Genomic DNA, 17,372 nt, shown 5'->3' with positions numbered 1-17,372 from the left:
AATAGCTTACACTACAACACTCAACTAGTACAATGTTTAAACTGATGTAAATTAAATATGCATTTAGAATTCTTTCTATAAGTTTGTCTTAGACAAATATTCTTTAGAGTCATGAGTTAAATAGTGACAATTTAAAAATGGTAGTTTACCAAACATGACAGTTAAATGTGGTAAGAATATAGAGCATTGGGAAAAAATAAAATATTCACTGTGAAGGAGAATTTTAAAGTGACTCTGTGCGACGACATCTGATTGTGATGACTGTATAATAATTTGGTCCTTGTTTTAACAGTTGTGCTTTTCAAGATAGTTTAAAACATGTCTGCCATCACACTATTGTTTCTTCACATTATCATCCTAAACATGCCTAAAGGAAATAACTATCCACATATTTACACATTTTTGTCACAAAAAAAGCTAATCTCCTTTGATCTTCCTATCTTTATTATATGTGTATGTTCATGAGGGTGTATGGGCCTGTGTACACATGCTATATGATCTTTATATCCTTTTGGTTCTTGGTCAAAAGTCATGGAAACCAGCAATGCTGTTTCTGTTAAGCATAAAACACTGTCAAACAAACTTTGTCCTCCCGTTGTTCATCAATTTGCTTGATTGGGCCCACTAACATCTCCATTTTGAGACCTGTTACTGTGTCTGGCATATTGAATACATCACGGGTAGCTTGCCAGGCTTTGTGCGGGTGAGATAGCTTGCCGGGCTCTCTGGGAGAAGCAGAGGAATTGAACCTGGCTCGAGTCATAGCATAGCGGTAAGGCGTTTGCCTTGCGTGCAGCCAGCCCAGCCGAGCCAGGTTCAAGCATAAAATGTATTTGAAATATGTCACACAATTTCCATAACTGTTGGTAAGACTTTAAAGCCAAGATTGGATTGTCTTTAAGGCATTCTTTTTTTTAAAAAAAATTTTATTAGTGAATCACCATTAGGTACAGTTAAGACTAACAAACGTTCATGCTTGTGTTTCAGTCAAACTATGATTGATAACCCATTCCTCCACCAGTGCCCATTTTCCATCACCAGTGTTCCCAGCACCCTCCCCCAACCCCCACCCTGTACCCTCCACCACATCCTGCCTCTGTGGCAGGCCATTCCCTTTTACTCTCTCTCCTTTTGGGTGTTGTGGTTTGCAATAGAGGTATTAAGTGGCCATCATGTTCGTTCTATAGTCTACCTTCAGTCCGCATCTCCCATCCCAAGCAGACCCTCCTAGCACCCTTTACTTGGTTGTCCCTTCTCTATCTCAGCTGTTTAAAGCCATTCTTAACTTTCACTATATGAATAGTCTAGTCTGCATCCTTTAGAATGTCACATCATTCTTCCCAATTCCTTCTGTGACTTTAATGTCTTTCGCTGTCATTATTTGTTCTTCTCTTCCTTTTCCAGTCCTCTACTTGAGAAGCTCAAAATTCTGAACTCTAAGTCAAAGTCATGTGTATTTAACCAAAACTTTTAGAAGTAGGCGGGAAGAAAGATTTTCCCTACTTTCACTTCCAAGGTGAAAGTACTTTGTGTTTATAAGGAGAGAAATATCTACTCTATCCTAGTAGAGAAATAAAGACTTGATGATGGACAGTCAAAGTCAATAAATATCTGCTATATTTTGAAGATATATTATATTTAATTGAATTATTTTGCTTATTATATAGAGTACTACAGCAGACCCCTGAGTCCCACTAAGTCTTGGATCTGTCTAGTTTTAGGGATTTTTGCTTGTCATTATTTCCAGAAATTTTTATAAATGTATGCATTTATTATTTCTCAATACTTTAAAATTGATTTTGTCACTAAGTAAGATAGCATATTACTTATTTTATAAATAATGGTACTTTCTTAGTTTTTAAAAAATGATAAAATTTCAATGTTACAGAATATCATCTAAGTTAGTATGACAGACAGCAAGAAGGAAAAATTAAATTCTTTATGACAAAGTCAGAAAATTTTCACAGAGCATAGAATATTTGGCATGGGTCATAAAGCATAAGCAGATGACCATGTAACAAAAAAGCGTGTTATGTAGAGAAAGGGGAAGAGGTTTGTAACAAGGAATTTTCAATGCTGTTGATAACGTTCACATGTGGGGAGTTATTAATATGGAAAATTTGTATGAAATCATGAAAGAGAATAGCAATACATTTTAGAGAAGTAGTTAGGAACTTAAGTAAATGTATAAATTGCTAAGGAGGTTAGCTGTTGTTCTGCAGACAACTACATCAATACCATTTCTAGGATGATTGGCATGTAATCTATGCAGCTCACAGAAAGTGACATGGCCAGACTTAATTTTTGGAAGTAATCTCCTTGGAAGAGAGGTAGATAAAAAGAAGTTTAGTCATATAAAGAGATCAATAAGGTGCCATTGCAGTAGATGTAAATAAGGATAAGATATCTTAAATAAAAGCATACATAAAAAGACAGATATGATATAACAGAGATGTTAAGATAATGAGAAAAATCCATTGGAAGAAATCCTAGAATGACAATGCAATGCCTTTAATATTTATTGTGTTTAATATTTTCTGGTTTCTGTGTAACAGTTTTCCAGTTTTTATTTCATGATGTATGTTTATGTTTTCTTCCCACCTATGCAGTAGGCATAGCAGAAATTTGGGGAATAACGAAAACTATGAATAATTGTTAGAATTTTATGTGAATGGTCTTATAAAATCAGACACAAATGGAGATGAGAAAAGGAATGGATGACTTGGACTTTTATTAAAGAAGTTATAGGTGCCTACACAAACTAATTAAACAAAAATTTGCATTAGTATTTCGTGAATTTTTCTATTTATTGAAGTTCCTTAATTACATATTGTTAATTTAACTTCATGCATACATTATTCTAACCAAATCCATCGCCTGAGTACCCACTCTCCTCCATCAATGCCCCAAGATTTCCTCCCACCCACTTCCACCTGGCTCCAGTTTGTAGACCAACTCTTCACTCATTTATTGCACCATATGAGAGAGATTGTTCTGTATCTGTCCCCATTCTTCTTACTTTACTCAGCATGATGCTGTATAGATTCATCTATATAGCAGGAAATTACATAATGTCATCATTAGAAGTCAGAAGGAGTCTCTCTCCCCCTGCCCAAATGATTTTAGAAATCTTTAGAAAAACCCTCAGAAGTCCTACTATCTGAGAAAATCAAGGCTTCAGTTACAGTAAGTTGAGAAAGTTTATTTTGAAAAAGGAGCGATTTAGAAATAAATTGTTAGGATTATAAAACTATGATGAGAACAGGACTGTGAATGCTCATAAACATGGAAAAAGGAATTAGAGGGAATATGATGGAATCGTATAAATGATGTGGATAGGAAGATTTTTCATTTAAAGCATGGGATAAGAGAGAAATCTATGGGATACTAAATAAGGCTAAATCTAATTATCGGATAGGTGATATTTATGTTTGGGAATTAGATATGCCATATAGGCTCTGGGAATTATTTTCTTCAATTATAAAATTAAATATTGAATATGAGGTTTTTGAGAACCAAATTAATTTTAGTACTAAATAGCAATTTTTAGGTTCATCCTCTAAAAGATTAATACTTAAAGCCTAAATAACCAATCCGAATAGTGCCATATAGTGTGATCACTGACTAAATGCGCTTCTCTCTCACTCTGTTGCAGTTCTTCAACAGGTAACATTTGTGAATTTTTTAAAATGTTATTTTATTTTTATAAAGTGGTTCACAATATTTGATTAAATTTAATATTTGAACACCAATCTACCAGCATGACATCTTCCCACCACCATATTTTGGATGTTTCCACCCCAAACCCCAACCCCTGCCCCAAAGTAGAAATGAAATAATATATTTTGTATTGTTTGTTATGAATTAACTGCTGAAAATGCTCCAAAAATTTTTCCTTAGGGGACAGTGTGTGAAGATTGTTGTATTTCACCCAGGGGCTATTAAGCCTTTCTATAAGACGTTACTAATATGTTGTTAAAGGTTGAGCCTTATGTGCTCAAACACACATATGTCTGTAAAAATATACTTCCCTCTAATACTGATTGCCTTCTACTTTAAACCCCATTAAATGTGATATGCTATTCTTGGAGTATGAGTGGTGTGAGATATGAGATGTCCAGGGATAGGTTCACTTGTGGGTGAGGCTCAGCCTGAGCCTGTGGAGAGTGAAAATGAGCATGGTGCAGTTGAGTTATGGAGGTTTTTGGCCACCGGGGTTGGGTCCCTTGGGGCAGGAAGGGGCCTCACCTGCTCCCCTCCAGGATGCTCAGCCTGAGCATGTGGAGAGTGAAAATGAGCATGGTGCAGTTGAGTTATGGAGGTTTTTGACCACCGGGATTGGGTCCCTTGGGGCAGGAAGGGGCCTCACCTGCTCCCCTGCAGGGTGCTCTGAATGAAACAGCCTGGCTCAGGGTCGAACAGCATGTTTATGGTGAGTTGTTTTATGCTCTCTTCCAAGGGAGAAGGACAATGAGTCTCTGGATCATGGTCATTAATGAGAGTATCTGGTGACAGCCAGAGGTGATTTGTGGGAGTGACTGCTGAGTTGCTGGAAATATGGGGTGACATGGAGCACTTGTGAATTAGCTGTCATTCCAAGTCAAAGTTATTCACTTTTTTTAAATTTAATTTTTGTGAAAAGTTACACAGGAGTGAAAGTTGCCTGCTGCTGGTGGACTACAGATGTCAAGAGTGAATCCCAGCTGTTTTGCTAATCAATAAAGGAGGAAATTTTTATCTAAATATTTATTGGTACTGGGATTGTCAATTTATCAATTTAAAAATAGGATACATCACACATATTCCTACACAAATGCATATATTGCATACTTATGCAATTTCGTTTTACTAAATAGTGTCCTTCCCTCAGAGTGCTGATGGGACCTGGGGTCAGTTCCAGTGACTTGTAACACAATAGTGTGGGCAGAAGTTTTAGTGCTTAGGTTTAGTGTGGCTGAGGACCATCAGAAGTTGCTAGAGATTGAACTAGAGACACACTTGCAAGGCATATATTCTGTCACTTTGCGCTGTCTCCTGCCTTTGGATATGTTATATATGTTCTTTCCAAGTTCTATTTTTTTTCTATTTTATTTGTTGGAAGAGGCTACTCAACCACTCTTCAGGAATCACTTGGTGATGTTCTGGGTACCATATGTGGTGTTGGGGATTGATTCAGGGTGGGCTATGCAAGGCCAGTGACATAATCTCTGTACTAACTTTTTGGTTCCTTTGTCAAATATTATTAACAAAATGATCATCATCTAGGAAAGTTGAAATTAATGCAAACCTCTCTGTTTTCTAAAATTATCTTGCCTACATAAGTATCCATGCATTAGTCACAGTTTTGTACGTTGTAAACTTTATTATTTGATTACGGTTCACTTAATTCTTATGGTGAGTGTGACCCCAGCACCTCACACACATGAGAAGTGTGTTGTACTTCTGAGGCATATTTCTTGCCTGTCCTTTCCTTTTTAATGCAGTGAAATGCACAAGTCTTCATTGGGAATAACCTTCATTCAGTGAGCATAAAATTCAATGAATTTTAACAAATGTATATACCTATGTAATACAAGCCTTTATCAGAATCATTACTTCAGAGATTTACTTTTTGTCTTTTCTCAGTCAGTCCCTTCCCATAAAATCAATGTTTTTCTTTTCTGTTTATTTCCCAGCAGAGTAAGTTTGTCTGTTCTAATAGGTCATGTATAAGAATAATAACATTCACACTCTTTTGTATGAAGTTTCTTTATTTAGTGTAATGCTTTGGGGAGTCATCTTGTTCCTCCTTGTATTAGTAATTTAATTTATTTTTATACTGAATTGTATTTCTCACTACTGTTTTTGTATCTGTTCTTCCACTGGTGGAAATCTAAGCTGCTTCCAATTTGGACTATTTTGTAAAAGCATCAACAAATAGTTTGTACTGGTATTTTCATGAAGCTTTGCTATCATCTCTCTTTAAGAGTAGAATTTGGAGTCCATGAGGTAGTGTAGGCTAAAATTTAATAAAAGTTGCTTAAGAGTTTTTATAAATGGCTATACTAATTTATACTCACAGTAGGGATGTAGCAGAGTTTCAGTTACCCCCAAAAACTTTTACATTCTGGATATTAATTTAAAAATTTTTGCCATTTAATATAGAATGTAAGAACTTTGTTAAATAGGTATATATGTATATATGCATATATATATAATTGATCCTTCTACCCACCATTTATTTGTTATTTTCAGTAGTATTAGAATTACGGAAAATTCTGAACTAAATACTACGTAGTAACTAAGAAGGAAACAGCAAATTCTTTGCAGCAAATTAATACGATTTTAGAGGAGTAGGCTATGAAAAGGTGGTATGTTTTTCATAGGTGTATGACTTTTACTATGACTCCTTTCAAGAGAAGACTGTAGTTTTTCTTTAAGAACTATATACATGTATATACACATATATGTATCTTTCCTATGTTCTTATGCTCTTTTTATATATTTATATAAATATATATGTATGCTCTTTATATATTTATATATAAATGTGATAGGAATATAAATAATATAAATATAAAACATAAATATATAAAGAACATAGGAAAGATAGTTTTATTTATCTTGAACTTTATCTATGTCTTCTCATTCATCTTGTTTTCTATTAGTCTTGTGGAGTGTTGTTTTTAAAATTTTAAACACCACATTTTTAGGTTCTAGAATTTTGGACGTTTTGTAGATTCTATTATTCTGCTGAGATTTCTTTTCCATGTTTTCATTATGAGTATTTTGTGTGTGTGTGTTTAAAATATATTTAAAATATTTATTTGTGTGCTAATTCCGACAACCAGTTAATATCAACATTGGTCTCTGTTTATTGTTTTTATATTAAGTCTGGGTAGAATTTGTTATTTCTTGCTCTATCTAGTCTGTTTTTTCAAATTGTGTTCTTGACACTGAGTGATACATTACTGAAACTCAGAATCCTACTGTGTTCATCTGAAGTATTCATTTTATATATTTTTGTTATATTAGTTGGTTAACTTGTCTGGACGTAAAGTCCAAACTTCAAAAAAATTGGTGGGAGTATGAGGATGCTTAATGAGATCAAAGAAACAATAGCACAGATAGTAAGCAGAGCTAGCAGTGCAGAAGAAAGAATGGGTGCTGAAATGAGAAAACTGCTGGAAGAAATGAAGAGCATCGTAGGTAATTTAAAAAACTCAATAGAAGCTCTGAACAGCAGATTAGTAGCAGCTGAACAAAAGATCAAGGGGCTCCAAAATGGATGAAGGAAACCGTTAGGAAACAACAGAAGGTGGAAGATAGTTTGAAAGTAAATGAACATCATACCAGAGATGTATGGGATGAGCTCAAGAGGAACAATATAAGAATCATCACAGTTTCTCAACAATAGAAAGGCAATTAGATAAAAAAAAATTTAAAGAAATAACTGACAGGAATGTCCTAGATTTGAGAATAACAGGCACCACGATCCAAGAGGTCTCAAGGATCCCAGTGAAAACTTGGAAAATTCAAAGATGCATTGCACTCAAAATGAAAGACTCCAGAGACAGAAACAATATTGAGAGCAGCGAGATCAACAAAAACTACTTACCTACAAAGGAGATCTCATGAGTCACTGCAGATCTATCAAAAATTAGGGCCTATAAGCCAGAGTGAAGGAATATAGTACAAATTCAAAAAAGTGAATGCTTCACCAAGAATACTCTATCAAGCTAGTTTATCATTCAGATTTTAAGGAAGAATACAAAGCTTCAGGAACAGTCAACAAGTTAGGAAATTAATAGCGTGAAACCTGTTTTACAAGTAGCTTTATAGGAGAATCCTTAAAGGACAGGACAGACTTCTCAGGACATGGCATTGAGCATGGCACTCACTCATGGTGCTTATGGTTGCCCTTTATTAGATTAAGGAAGGTATGTTTAATTTTTGCTTGCTAAGGAATCTTATTCACTTTTGATAATGAATTTATATAGAATGTACTGTCTTATTACTCTTTAGCATATTCAGTTTCTTGGGATAAAACACTTTATACTTGTACAAGCTTATTAAGATTTTACCCTTAAATTTTTACTCTAAAAAGAGTATACTTGAAGAGTATAACTTTTACTGAATTTCACAATTATAGACTTCAATTATTTCATGTAAACTTGATAATATATTAGCAAAGATTAAAAAAAAACAGCTCTGTTAATGGCAGGGAAGACAAGATAATATAATGAGACACATGTACAACACAAAAGTTAATGAAATTATATTTTAGGTGCCAGAGTTGAAAACTTACCTATGTCAATAAAAGTAGACATTATATTAATGCATTAAATTATTTTAATTTTTTATTTACATGGGTTAAACACATAGCAATCAATCATCTCAAAGTAACTTTTATTAATTTATTATCTGATAATTCCATTTGCCGTTCTCCTGTTTTCTTGGAGCAAACAATATAAAATAAATCTGTTTCCTACCAACGATGAGAGTTCCTTTCTCCCCACATCCACGCCAGCACTGGTTGTTCTTGTTCTTTTTGATGTGTGCCAGTCTCTGTGGTGTGAGATGATATCTCATTGTTGTTTTGATTTGCTTGTCCCTGATGATTAGTGATGTAGAGCATTTTTTGATGTGCCTTTTGGCCATTTATATTTCTTTTTTGAAGAAGCTTTGTTCATTTCTTCTCCCCATTTTTTGGGGTTGAAGTATTTTTCTTGTACAATTCTTCTAGTGTCTTGTATATTCTGGATATTAACCCCTTATCGGATGGGTATTTGGTAAATTTTTTTCCCCATTCCCTAGGCTCTGTCTGTATTTTAGTCACTGTTTCCTTTGAGGTGCAGGAGCTTCTTAGTTTAATGTAATCCCATTTGTTTATTTCCACTTGTTGGTCAGTGTTGTTGCATCCTTAAAGATGCTTTTAGCTTCAATATCATAGAGGGTTCTGCCTGCATTTTCCTCTTCTACCTTATGGATTCAAGTCTGATATTGAGGTCGTTTATTCCACTTTGATCTGACTTTTGTGGCTGGCATTAGACAGAGGCCAGTGTTTATTTTTTTGCAGGTAGTTGTCCAACATTTCCCAGCACCAATTGTTGAAGAGGCTTTCCTTGTTCCACTTCGTATTTCTTGCTCCTTTATCAAAGATTAAGTGATCATATATTTGAGAGTCTGTGACAGAATATTCAACTCTTTTCCATTGGTCTGCAGGTCTAGTTCTAGACCAATACCATGCTGTTTTAATTACTACTGCTTTGTAGTACAGTTTGAAGTTGGGGAGGGTGATGCCATCCATCTTCTTTTCCCCAAGAATTGCTTTAGGTATTCGTGGGGGTTTGTTGTTCCATGAATTTCAGGAGTGTTTTGTTTATTTCTTTGAAGAATGTCATGGGTATTCTTATAGGGACCACATTAAATCTATATATAGTGCTTTGGGGAGTATTATTTTGATAATCTTAATCCTCCCTATCCATGAGCAGGGGATGTGTCTCCATTTCCTAGTTTCCTCTCTTATTTCTTGAAGCAGTGTATTGTAATAAAAATTTAATTTTTTAGAAAAATTTATAACTTTTATTTATGAGGTCTGCTTTTCTTTACTTGTGGTGTTGGGAAGAAACACAGATGTTCTGTTACTGAACCACATAACTAGCCCTTCCATACCTAAGGTTTCAAAAATGACTATTTATCATTTAAAATCAGAAATTTTGAGGATTCAGATACCACTTTACTGAAGGAAGCAGATATAGTAAGAAAATTTAAGAACAGTAAAATTTGATGAATTTTTACAATATTTTATAGCAAAATTTCTATTTTTCATGTGATGGAGACAGATTTTCTTTTCTACATTGTTTAGTCACTAAATATATATATTATAGAACAGGCATATTATATTTTTATTTATAGGATATATTATAGTTTTTTGTAAAATATACAAGAGAATAAATATTATTTTATTTCTCTTCTGATATACATGCTTTATCCACAAAGCCAAATTAATTGATTTAATTTGGATACTTTTCAGAAAAACATGTCAATCATAATTATAAGGATAATGATCCTTGACTTTTAGGTTATTAACTTCACCTGACCTTTGATTGAATTAAGAGGCTATAAATCAATATGCTCTAATGGTTCATCAACTATTTATAGACTATTTACGTTCAAAATGTTTATGTACTATCTAGCAAATGACCCATATCAAATAGGTGAATAAATATTACTATTTTTGAATTGGAATAAACAGATGCAGTTTAATAGATTTGACATAAAGAAAGTAAACTTCAATCTCTAATAAAAATTACTAAAGATTCAATAAAAACTCAGGTATTGACTGACTCTTTAAATATTTCATATGATTAATTACAGACCTTCCTTGACAAATATACTTTACTGATTAAAAAAAATACACATCAAAAATAGCTGACAAAGTTTCAAAAAATTAAGTTTTCCTTGCCTACAAAGCAATACAATTAAAGTTTGAAAGATTATTTTTGAACAGATGATCAATACAAGTAATAGAAGCAAATTAATTGAAAAAACTAGAAGATAATAAGTGAAGTTTTTAATAATATGGTTTATAATTGGAAAACTTTGGCGGTAACTGATAGTTATCTTAATAAAGAGATGCTATTTAATATTTACTGTATGTAATATAGCATTAAATTGTAATTATTGTTTTAGATAATTAATTTGCTAAATAAATAAAATCTTTGCTGAGAATCAGGTTTTGACTCTTCTTCATGACATATGAGGATCAATATTGTGAGTTTAGTGCTGGAGCAGTAGTACGATGGGTAGGGCTGTATTATTTGTATAAATGCAAATTATCAACCAGACCAGAATATGATCCCTGGTGTCCCATATGGTCCCCAAGTATTTCCAGGAGTAATGTTTGAGTGCAAAGCCAGGAGTTAACTCCTGAGCATTGCAGGGTGTGGCCCCCAAACAAACAAACAAACAAACAAACAATATAAACAAGCAAAAAAAAGTGAGTTGAGTTCAAATTTTACGTAATTTTAAGTAATCACCCTAATTGATAATTTCATGGGCTTTTATTCCCTAAACTATACCTTTTTAGTAATGTGGGGCAAATAAAATCTAAATAATGGATAACAGGGGCATTTACATCATATGGATAGTGAGTTAGCTATGTCTCCTGAATCAAAGCTGCTTTTATATCTTTTTATTGCTATGTCTTTTTGTTCACACTATATTTAATTGTCAGATAATTGGAATAAAATTTTATTAATGTTTTTTAGTACAATTTACAAATAGCTTTTGCCATCCATCATTCCCATTTGATCCTCTCCCAATATTACTCATATTTCACAAAGTAAAGGCCTAGCTAATTCAAGTCAGTTTCTAGTGGACTGATCCAAGGCAAGGCTTGGGGAGTCTTATTTATACCTACAAAACAACCCAAGGTCAGGATCAAAGATAGAACTACTCAGAGGTAACTGAAGTGACAAAGATCATAGAACAAAACTGACAATGTCCTGGGGCAGTTTCAGAGATGTTGGTCCTCAGAGATCACTTTTGTGTGAAAAAAATCAACTTCTTGAGAAGGGACGTGGCTGACTTCTTGCTGACCAGAAATATAAAATATATTGTTTTGCCCTATTTTCTTCAAAAACAGAGTATTCAGCTACAAGATGAATTTAAAAATTGAAATGCTGGAGAAAATTTCAGTAAGTGAAATTCCTAGTAGTGATAGTCAGTGGTCTGTGTTAAATATGTATCATTATAAAGTCCATGTAAATGTTCATTATTTATTTCTATGTATTTATCTAATCTAACCATTTGGAGCAATTACAAAGGAAAATCTTCTGAAACTCTTAGTATTTTAGAGTTGAATCTGTACTCCTATGGTATTCCTTTTCTTTTTATGTTTGTATTTACTCCTTGCTTTCTTCGCTTCTTTAATATTCAGCTTGAGATCATTTTCCAAAATGAGTTAATTTCAGCAGAATTTTTATTCCCAAGTACTTTATGGCATCTGTTATAATATAGCCTCAGGACATGTTTCATGAGAGAATAATTATATGGTTAAACAAATAATAATGAATGACAGAAGAGAAATACAGATAAACTTTCATATTTAATTCTAGATGATTTACAAATCTAGAGAGATAAGGTGTAGGGTAAAGATTCTCTGATCATTACTATACGGTTTATAATTACAGACCACAAAGTTTTTATAGGCATTATTTAGTAAAATCTTGTTTACACAAATAAAAATGATAAATATTATATGGTGTTTTACTTGTATAGAACACACCCCATTTCTTCACAAAAGTAAAAGAAAAATATGTTATAAATGTTTGATATTTTTGTGTAATATTAGCTGAACTCAGCATCAGGTCTCCTTAAGTGGAAGTCATAGAGATAGAAATGGAGATAGGAGAAATAAATTATCAGGAAGAATTAATGTGATAATAATTATAATTTTGAAAAACAGGAATAATAAGTTCACAACTCCTGAGGAGAATGAGCTGAGAAAAATTAGAAATCTCAAGTAATTATTAACTGGAGAAAAGCATAGCTGAGGTGGTTAATGGAGAAGCGCTGGCTTAGAAGGAAAGAACCTGAGAGATTTTAGAAAGTGGCGAGAGTGTGGTTGAAGAAAAGGGAAGATTTACAGAAGCTTTAGGGGAGCCCTGAGAGTGACTGAGATGAGATTTAAGGGATTGGTTGATCATAAGAATCTATTTTACTCTAAAATTTTTGAGAGTGACTACAATAGAAATTCAAAATTAAAAGTTATTGTTTTCATACTTTTATTCCCCATTCTGGGGATTGAATTTGGGACCTCACACATGCTCCACCCGTATTCAAAACAATGTGTTCTTTGGTTTAACCCACAGCTTTGTTACTTGCTTATTGTAATTCTCAGGAATTAACTGACCGTCTTAAGGAAATACTGGTTAAGTAATGTTTAGTTTATATGGTGATTGTGTCTTTCACATCATTTCATGCAGATATTCATAGGACAGTCCTTGGTGAAGTGCCATGCATCATAAATATCCATTACAGTTGATATCGTTTTTTTATGTAAAAGATACAGAATAGTTTTTTTCACTTATATAACACTGTCTAAATATTGAACGCTGTGGATCCAGCTGTGCTAAATTGTGAAATTGAAACACGAAATACTTATGACTCAAAAATTTAGGGTCAAACTGGAGCAATGTGGTAGATAGGTAGGGCTTTTGCCTTGTATGTGGTCAACCCAGATTCAATTCCCAGTACTCCGTATGATTGCCCACCAGGCAGGAACATAGGTGCAGAGTCAGGAGTAAGCCCTGAGCACTGCCACGTGTGGCCCTAAAACAAAATTCAAAGAAACAAAGTCCAGGTTCTCAGTAAAACATGTAGCACTGTCTTCCCATTGTCCATTGATTTGCTCGAGCAGGTACCAGTAACATCTCCATTGTGAGACTTGTTACTGTTTTTGGCAAATCCAATATGCTATAGGGAGCTTGCCAGGCTCTGCTGTGCGGGCGGAATACTCTCAGTAGCTTGCCAGGCTCTCAGAGGGAAAGAAGAATTGAACCCGGGTTGGTTGGATGCAAGGCAAATGCCCCTACTTGCTGTGCTATCACTCCAGCCCATTACATATGATTATATATGATTTATATAGCACTGTAGCACTGTCCTCCCATTGTTCATCAGTTCACTTGAGTGGGCACCAGTAATGTCTCCATTGTGAGACTTGTTGTTACTATTTTTTGGCATATCGAATACGTCATGGGTAATTTGCCAGGCTTGCTGCGTGGGCGAGGTACTCTCAGTAGCTTGCCAGGCTCTCTGAGATGGGCATAAGAATCCAACCCGGGTTATGTACCCGCTGTGCTATCACTCCAGCCCATTACATGTAACTATATAAATAATATATATGATTTATAGAATTTATTTATATATTATTTATATACTATTTATATATTATATACGCACATGTATGATATATGCATATGACTTTCAGTGACGGTTGAATTAAGTAGATCTACTTGGTATGTGTGTATAATAGAGACCACTTAGATACTATGTTTTATATATAAATGCGCCCAATTACCTATAATGCACTTTATTTAAGGCATTGTTTTTATAATATAAATAATGGATTTTGATAAGTGAATTGATTATAATTAAAAGAGGGCTATAAAATGCACTTACTAGACATGTATGAAGCAGCATTTACTTCTAGTTATAGCAAGTAAATAACTGGAGTTAATTACAAGGAATAGAAGTTTTCCCTGGCCTTACACAGAAATAGGTCTCTGTGATTATGTCTAAACCAGTTTAAACTACTATTGTATCTTAGAAGTGGAAAATGATGATGGACAATATGATTACTTGATTCCAATGATATTTCTGTATATTATGGCTATACATTGGCAGCAATGGGTGGGGTTCACTCTCTTGCATTGAGTATCTGTTGCACCAGTTGGGTCCACTTGACTCTCCAAGCATTGCTGGGTATAGATATGAGACACTTGAGCCAACCTTGAGGTGAGGGGCCTGGTGGTTCATGATGCCAGATACCAGAGTTACACTTCACCCAGAAATGAATTTTTTCCAATTGGATTGACTGCGAGTCACTAGGAATGCCTTTCTGAGGATCCCTGAAGAGGACCCTCCCCAAAGGAATTACAATAATTATTTTGTGACTAAATGATGAGTGAACAATTACAAGGACCTGAGTAATATATATATATGTGTGTATATATATATACATATATATGTATATCACTGTATCACTGTACTCCCGTTGTTTATCGATTTGCTTGAGCAGGCCCAGTAACATTGTGAGACTTGTTACTGTGTTTGACATATCGAATACTCATATACGTCATGGGTAGCGTGCCAGGCTTTGGCGTGCAGGCGAGATACTCTTGATAGCTTGCTGGGCTCTCTGAGAGGGGCGGAGGAATTGAACTCAGGTCAGCTGTGTTGGCTGCATGCAAGGCAAACGCCCTACCCGCTGCGCTATAGCTCCAGATATATATATATATATATATATATATATATATATATATATACTGTAGCACTGTAGCACTGTCCTCCCGTTGTTAATCAATTTGCTCGAGCGGATACCAGCAACATCTCACAACAAATTGTGAGACTTGTTGTTACTGTATTTGGCATATCGAATACACCACAGGGAGCTAGCCAGGCTCTGCCGATGTGTAAGATACTCTCGGTAGCTTGCTGGGTGCTCCAAGAGAACGGAGGAATTGAACCCAGATCAGCTGCATGCAAGGCAAACACAAAGCATAAAATACTTAAAGTGGAAGAAGACAGAATCAGTAGGTCAGGAGCATATAGCTCCTTGCACAGGACACTGAATTTGATCTTGACACCATGCCTCTCCAACCACCATTAGGTCTAGTCCTTGAGCACAGCTAGAGTCACCTTGGGGGCCTTTGCTCCACTGGGTCATAAGTACCACATTGCCAGCCAGAGTATTGAACCACCTTGCTTTGTTGGCTGCCTATCACTATGGGAGATACTCGGTGATGTCACTGGTTAGATCCTGATGTGCCTCATGAGCACTGCCTGAGGGGCCTTCCCCACCCTGTTCTTCCTAAAGTAGTCATTGGAGATGGGGCTTTTGCCAGCTCTCACAGTTATTAGAGGTTAAAAATTAAGTCTATAGAGTCTATATTTAAGACTCAGGAAGAAAATAACTTCATTCAATCATACCTACTATTTAACTATTTGATTTTAGATCACTTGAATGTTCTTAAAAATATTCCTTAATGCCATGGTATTTCAGGCTCATGTACCTTGATTTTCTTCCATGTTTTTCAGGTCTATTCCCTGCTGTTCTAAATCTTGCTTCTAATGCTCTCATTACTACAAATGCGACATGTGGAGAAAAAGAACCCGAAATGTATTGCAAGTTGGTCGAGCATGTCCCTGGGAAGCCTGTGAGAGACCCCCAGTGTCGAATCTGCAATCAAAGCAGCAGCGATCCTAAACGTATGTATTCAAATATGTATTCCTATGCCACTGGGGAGAAACTATAATTGAGAGTTTTGAAGGCAAAGTTGTATTAAAATAAAAAGATTTGTGATGCCTAAACACTTCCAGAATTTTTCTTCTTCTGTGAGAGTCATTACAAATCTGCTGTGTCATGTGATGAGCATGATTTGAGTTCTTTATATATGCGTATTTATCTTACTATATGAAAGTAGAAGGTTCTTATGAAATATTTTGCAAGTCACAATATCTTAAGCAATTACTATTCATTTGTATAAAAAATTAGCAATCCCAGATCTCAGAAATTTCTACCAAATTATATCAAATATCATAAAACCTGAGTAATATTAATTTCAGAGTAAAAGCAGGAGTGATATGGTATTTGGTATAAGTGATATGACACTTCATGAAATATGAGCTAAAAAGGCAAAGAAGAAAGAGAGAAGAGAATGCTAAAAATAAAGACTGGAACAAGGTGGAAAATTTCACTTGTCAGGGAGCAAAAAGTAGTTAGAATGGCTTGGACTTAAGATGTCAGGGATCAGAAGATAGAGATCAGTTTGGTGCAAAGATGAGAATCAGATTACAAGGACTCTTAAATAGGTGAAGCAGAGTGTTTTATGAAAAGATACCATGCAAAGCCTTTTAGCTAACCTCTATGAACCACATTGATACTTCAAACTTGTTCATGTGTTTATTCAGTATTTGAACATCTATTAATAACTTATACTAGAACATAATGTTAACTCATACATAGCTTTTGACTTAAGGAACTTGCAGAGGAATTAGTGGTAATCTAAGAGTAAACTGAATTTGATGGTGTGTGAAAGAGGTCATTTAAAGATCACTGGGAGAAAGCGACCCAGGTCATGTGAAAATAAGTCAGTAATATGGAAAGAAGAAAAATATACTTAAAAAAAGAAAAAACGTAGGTCTTGGTGATATGAGATGGATCATTCATAGCACTATAGATAATTTTTTAATAAATTTATTAGTGAAGAGTAGGATGACCAGATAATTTTAGACATGAGTGTTAATTTATGTACAATATTAAAGATGAAATAATGAACAATCACCATATAATGGGAAGGTCAGTAAAGTGAATTCTTGAAATCAACAAGGTACAGTATAATAGAAATGAAACTTTTGGGTTACTTTTAAATTTGTTTCTCATTTTCAATTGTGAACCACTTATCAGTTTAGGGATACTAAAAACATTAGTATGTTTGGAGAATGGGTATGTCAGCAATTAAAATTGGCCTTATATCTGACAGAAAGTTTAAAAGGGTTAAGAAAGAAATAATCAGAAACTTCCAAATTCTTCCTTGCCTTTTAATTAGTCCGATTATAGCATGTGCTGTAAATCAGCATTCTTCAGCCCTTCTGCATCTGCAGAC

The 17,372-nt window shown here is 34.5% G+C and overlaps 1 protein-coding gene across 1 annotated transcript in view; it reads left to right on the top strand.

Annotated features, from left to right (window-relative positions):
- The window catches only part of LAMA2 (laminin subunit alpha 2), a 647,398-nt gene that overhangs the window by 143,497 nt on the left and 486,529 nt on the right, over positions 1-17,372 (top strand). The window contains exon 2 of the mRNA XM_056126014.1: positions 15,805-15,975. Coding sequence (XP_055981989.1) covers positions 15,805-15,975 — 171 coding nt within the window. The remainder of the gene's footprint in view (positions 1-15,804; positions 15,976-17,372) is intronic.

Source organism: Sorex fumeus, unplaced genomic scaffold (genome assembly GCF_029834395.1).
Source record: "Sorex fumeus unplaced genomic scaffold, SorFum_2.1 ptg000061l, whole genome shotgun sequence".
Lineage (NCBI taxonomy): Eukaryota > Metazoa > Chordata > Mammalia > Eulipotyphla > Soricidae > Sorex > Sorex fumeus.
Note: the sequence above shows the minus strand (reverse complement) of the source record. Positions and strands in the feature narration are given on the sequence as shown.